At 45.3% G+C, this 4,634-nt stretch overlaps 1 protein-coding gene across 1 annotated transcript in view; it reads left to right on the top strand.

Annotated features, from left to right (window-relative positions):
- Positions 1 to 4,596, top strand: part of samd12 (sterile alpha motif domain containing 12) — a 73,542-nt gene extending 68,946 nt beyond the window's left edge. Inside the window, 1 exon segment of the mRNA XM_017041376.2 lies at positions 4,455 to 4,596. Within this exon segment, the coding sequence (XP_016896865.1) occupies positions 4,455 to 4,486 (32 nt within the window). The 3' untranslated portion in view covers positions 4,487 to 4,596.
- The last annotated feature ends 38 nt before the right edge of the window (positions 4,597 to 4,634 follow it).

Genomic DNA, 4,634 nt, shown 5'->3' with positions numbered 1-4,634 from the left:
GTCTCAAAATATGATGACAAGTGCCATGCAACATGACCCCTAAACCCCTTACCAGAAGCCAGTGTGTGTCAGTTTAACTCTGTCATAAACAAATGATGGAAATATAATGGAAATGTTGTGTTGGAATAATCCAAGTTCAGATTAATCCTTCCTGATAGCAGTTAGCTTCTTGCTTGTGGAAACCGCAGCTAGTAAATCATTTGTTCCTCTCTCATTAGTTTCCTATCGTATCGTGTTGGTTTGGGGCAGGCGGTGACTTGACTTGAACAAGTAGGACGCCTCCATCTTTCTGAGAAGACAAGTTGTGTTTTTTTTATGCTTGTTGACCTGAAATGACGGCGTTTAAAGACGACGCGGTTTCTAATATTAGGTATGTGTGCTACATTCTCCGCGGTAATTACTTCAAGTAGATCATCAGTGAGAAATAACCAGAAATGATCTGCTCGTGTCGACCCGCCATGCACAAGGCTAGCCGTTAGCCGTTTGCGTCTAGCATTAGCAATAATGGTTGTTGAATTTTAGTACGTCAGCTTCATTGATCGCGTCTACGTTCTTGATTATTGGCTCTTGTTTGGGTCAGTGTGAACCACTAAAATAAAGACAACAGTAAATATTTACGTGTATTTAGAACAGGATTATTTTGCAGCAGCTAGAAGGAAAAACACATGGTGCAGTACGTGGGAGGAAGTCGACTTTTCATGACGCCAGTCTGCCTGGTTTTCTTTTGACCAGGCCTCACAACAACGGTGACACCAGCCTGCCTTCATCTCCACAATCCTGCACTGGAATGTCAGCATCTGAAGGCATCGGCGTACGTGTACCGAAATAATCCAAGACCTTGTTTTGGGTGTTCCACTTGTTTGCTCCTGTGCATCATCATCATCTTTAAGCCCTGAAGGCTGTGACAGCTCAGTGTCAGGAGATAGATATCCTGCACCGCCGAGCTGCACACACCAAGCTCGCTGTGACAGTCTCCTACTGAGCAGCTGAAAGCGCAGCGAAGGCAAACGCTACATACGTGTATATGTGTGTGTGTGTTTGTGTTGGCAGGTGACGCTAGCAAAGGGAAGGCACCAAATAAATCCGACGTGACACCAGTCAGAATACCAAAACAGCCTCTTTGAGGAATGTCGTCTTCTCTCTCTACATATTGCGCTGCATAAAAGCGACTCATTTACTTAACCTCGCTGGGCTGCGGCGCCACTTTAAAGAGATGGATGTTGATGTGAGGAGAAGGAGTCGGGGGGGTGGGGGTGAGGGAGGGGTGAGGGAGGGGCGGGGTTGAAAACATGCCCATCAGTTGTTGATGTTGTTGAAATCAGGGCAGTGGAAGACGCCGGCTCAGAGTCACAGATTGTGATGACCTATTTTGCAGATACGTGCAGAGAGACGTGGTTTTTCTGAACATTATCTTAGCGCCACACAGGGGCCAAGCCCTGCACGAACACTGACCTGCTCGGTAGGTCACATGGTTTCATGTCATGCGGCAAACCTCGACTTTGACAACCGTAGCTGTTGGCAAAATTCTACAAATTTTTGATATTGCGTCTTCAACCATTAGCTTAAAGTTGTTGAAGAATTAGCCTCCAGAGAAGGTCTAACAGATACTAGTGAGATATGCTATGATGCTGATGTAGACGTGGGTTGAAAATGTTGGAATTTTCATTGCGGATGATCAGGATGGAACAGGAAATGATCAGAGGAGCAGCTACATTTCAAAGGTTTGGAGATGAGGAGTCAACACTGGGATGGTTGGACATGTGGACACATGGACACAGTAAAGTGACCCAGTCGGTATCCTTTAAGTTCTGGTGGCAAACCTGAACAAAAAAAGGTTGGTGTTTGGACCTGATAGGACGTCAGGTGTGAATTTAAACCGTGGCCCAACGAGTCGCCGACCTCTGCGTGTCCACAGCTGCTTCTCTGCTGAGGAGTCGAACAAAGAGTGGGCTTAACGTGGATCGATATCTGGATCGATGAGAGTCAGTGTCTCCGTCCTGTTAGAGCGGCAGACTTTTACCTCCTGGCCCTGGTTATTATGGGCTGTTGGTCGGTGAGGTCATGGATCTGGATGGATCAGACCACAGCAGCATGTGCAGAAAAAAATGTATTTTTGTGCTTATCCTGCAGCACGGGTTGACTGAATGGTTGGGAGGTGACAGACGGGGCGGCGGCGGGGGGGGGGGGGGACCTGTGGGGCAATTTGAACCAATTCACGCCACAGTCAGAAAATTACACCGATTGTGACTCATTTCCCCATTTTGGAAAGAATAAGAGACTCAAATATTATTACTATTATTGTTGTTATTATTATTATTATTCATATTATTACTGTAATAATAATAATAATAATGTTGCTATGTTGTTGTTGTTGTTGTTGTTGTTGTTTCCTCCCATTCTGCCTCTAAAACCATGTTGATTAGGAAACAGTTTTATCAGACATTTTCCTGCGTACGATGCTCAGGTTGTGACCCTAACCCTCGACCTTTGACCTCTTGGATCGGCTCCGGCTCCTGTGACCTTGTGAAGGACTGGGCTGTAGAAAGTGGATCAATGTGTAATGAGAACATCAGTTGTTACGGTGTTAAAGATAAGGTTCAGCTGGTGAGGCTTCGATCCGTGGACCGTCACTGGGGGTGAGGGTCTGGACCCCTGGAACCACTGGGAATGTAATGTGTCTATATAAAGGTCTCACAAAGAGCAAACACACACACACACACACACACACACACACATGATGAAGCAGTCATTCCCTGTCAGACGCTGAGGCCCATCCACACCAGTTATTCCCTCACAGTTTATTCCAGGTCGGTCCAGATCATAGTCATTACAGCACAGAAAAAAGCAGTAATTTGACCTTTTCAGTCCAGGGAGAGTGAAGCAGCACTGGTTAAAGGACCATTTCTTACTTTCTTTTTCTTTCTTTTTTTTTCATATTCCTGTTATGTTCATATAAAGATAGTGGAAACGTCCCAGGTTTTTATGGTTCTACCTACTCTTTTTATGAGCACAATAATACATTTGATCATCAAAAAATGTTTTTTCTTAATAGATTAAATCTCAATCACTACAAGAAAATATGTGGAGAGACACAAAAAGAGCAGTAACTGGAGACATAAACTGCAAATCCAGTGTTTGTCGTTAAATTACACCCCTGGGCCTGTTTTCAATTCAACGCTAACTACAAATAATGTGTGTTAATGTGTGTGTGTGTGTGTGTGTGTGTGTGGATGAGAGAGGTTTGAAGTGAGTCTGTGTAAACAGCCCATGAAATGAAGACTTGTGTGGTGCGTTTGTGTGACAGTGTAAACACTGCAGCCTCCTGCGTCTCCGTGCTAACTACCCTTGAAATGAAGACGTCAGACAGAAATATTTCTCTACGTGTGTGTGTGTGTGTGCGTGTGCGTGAGAGTGTGTGTATCTGTGTGTGTTTCAGTGCTGGTTCGGTACCAGACATGTCGCAACAGAATCTGGTTCCAGTGGCACAAACCCTCCTGGTTAATTTTCGGTGCAAAGGTGAAGTGAAGAGACAAATGCAGCTCACAGACAGGCTCCATAGAGTACAGAGCTCCAGTGTGGTGTGACACCGTACACCTCAGAGTGCTGCCTGCCTTATGTTGATTAAAATAACCACCAGGCTGGAGAACAGTACCAGTGAGTACTGGGATCATTTGAACAAGGACTTTATTTTATTTTATTTTTTTTAACATATATTATTCTTTCCACACACACACACACACACACACACACACACACACACACACACACCGATGCTGTTGTCACACTTGCATGTATCTGTGTCTCGTCATCACAGGCTCCGACTGAGCTCTAAATGTCATCTTTCTCTCTTCACTTTATCTCCTCCTCCTCCTCCTCCATCTCTCCATGCTGCAGTGTGTGTGTGTATGTGTGTGTGAACGTGTGTGTGTGTGTGATGCCGACATGTGCCTCAGTGTTTGACGGACGCTCGCCGCTCCTCTTTTGTATGCCGCCTGCTGGCGCTGTGATTTTCTTGTGCTATTTTATAATTCCGTCTCCTCTCTCTTTTTCTCCTCACCCCTCCTTCTCTCCCACTCGTCTTCACCCTCTTCCTCCCTCTCTTCTTCACTTTTATCCAGTCGCTCTTATCTTCTTCTTCTCCCTTTTATTTCTCTAATTCCACCCTCCCCCCTCCTCTCACCCCTCCAGATCCATTTTTATGCCCAGTGCTGCCCCAGCTTGTTATCTCACTCCTTTCTCCCCTCTCTCTCTCCCCCTCCCTCACCCTCTCTCTCTCTCTCTCTCTTCTGTTTGATCTCCACTTCTTAATTTCCTCTCGCTTTATTTTTGTTCTCTTTCTGTGATGGTTTTTTATCCTTTTCCTTGTATTTTGTCATTTCTGATCTTTTTAGTATTTTCCCATTAACTGTATATCGAATTTTTCTTTTAACAATTTTCTTCTTCTTTCTTCGCAGCCTCTCTGGAGTGCACTCCATCTTCACCCTGAAGGACGTTCCTGCAGCAGGACATGGACGTGAACACCCACCCAGTACGTGACCCGCAGACCTCTCCTTGGACCACGCACAGCTCCCTGCACCGTCATTTTCACCACCGTCACTCCAGAAGGATAAAAGAAACACTCGTCCTTGATATAT

The sequence above is a fragment of the Cynoglossus semilaevis genome, chromosome 18 (assembly GCF_000523025.1).
Source record: "Cynoglossus semilaevis isolate Cse_v1.0 chromosome 18, Cse_v1.0, whole genome shotgun sequence".
Taxonomy (NCBI): Eukaryota; Metazoa; Chordata; class Actinopteri; order Pleuronectiformes; family Cynoglossidae; genus Cynoglossus; species Cynoglossus semilaevis.
Note: the sequence above shows the minus strand (reverse complement) of the source record. Positions and strands in the feature narration are given on the sequence as shown.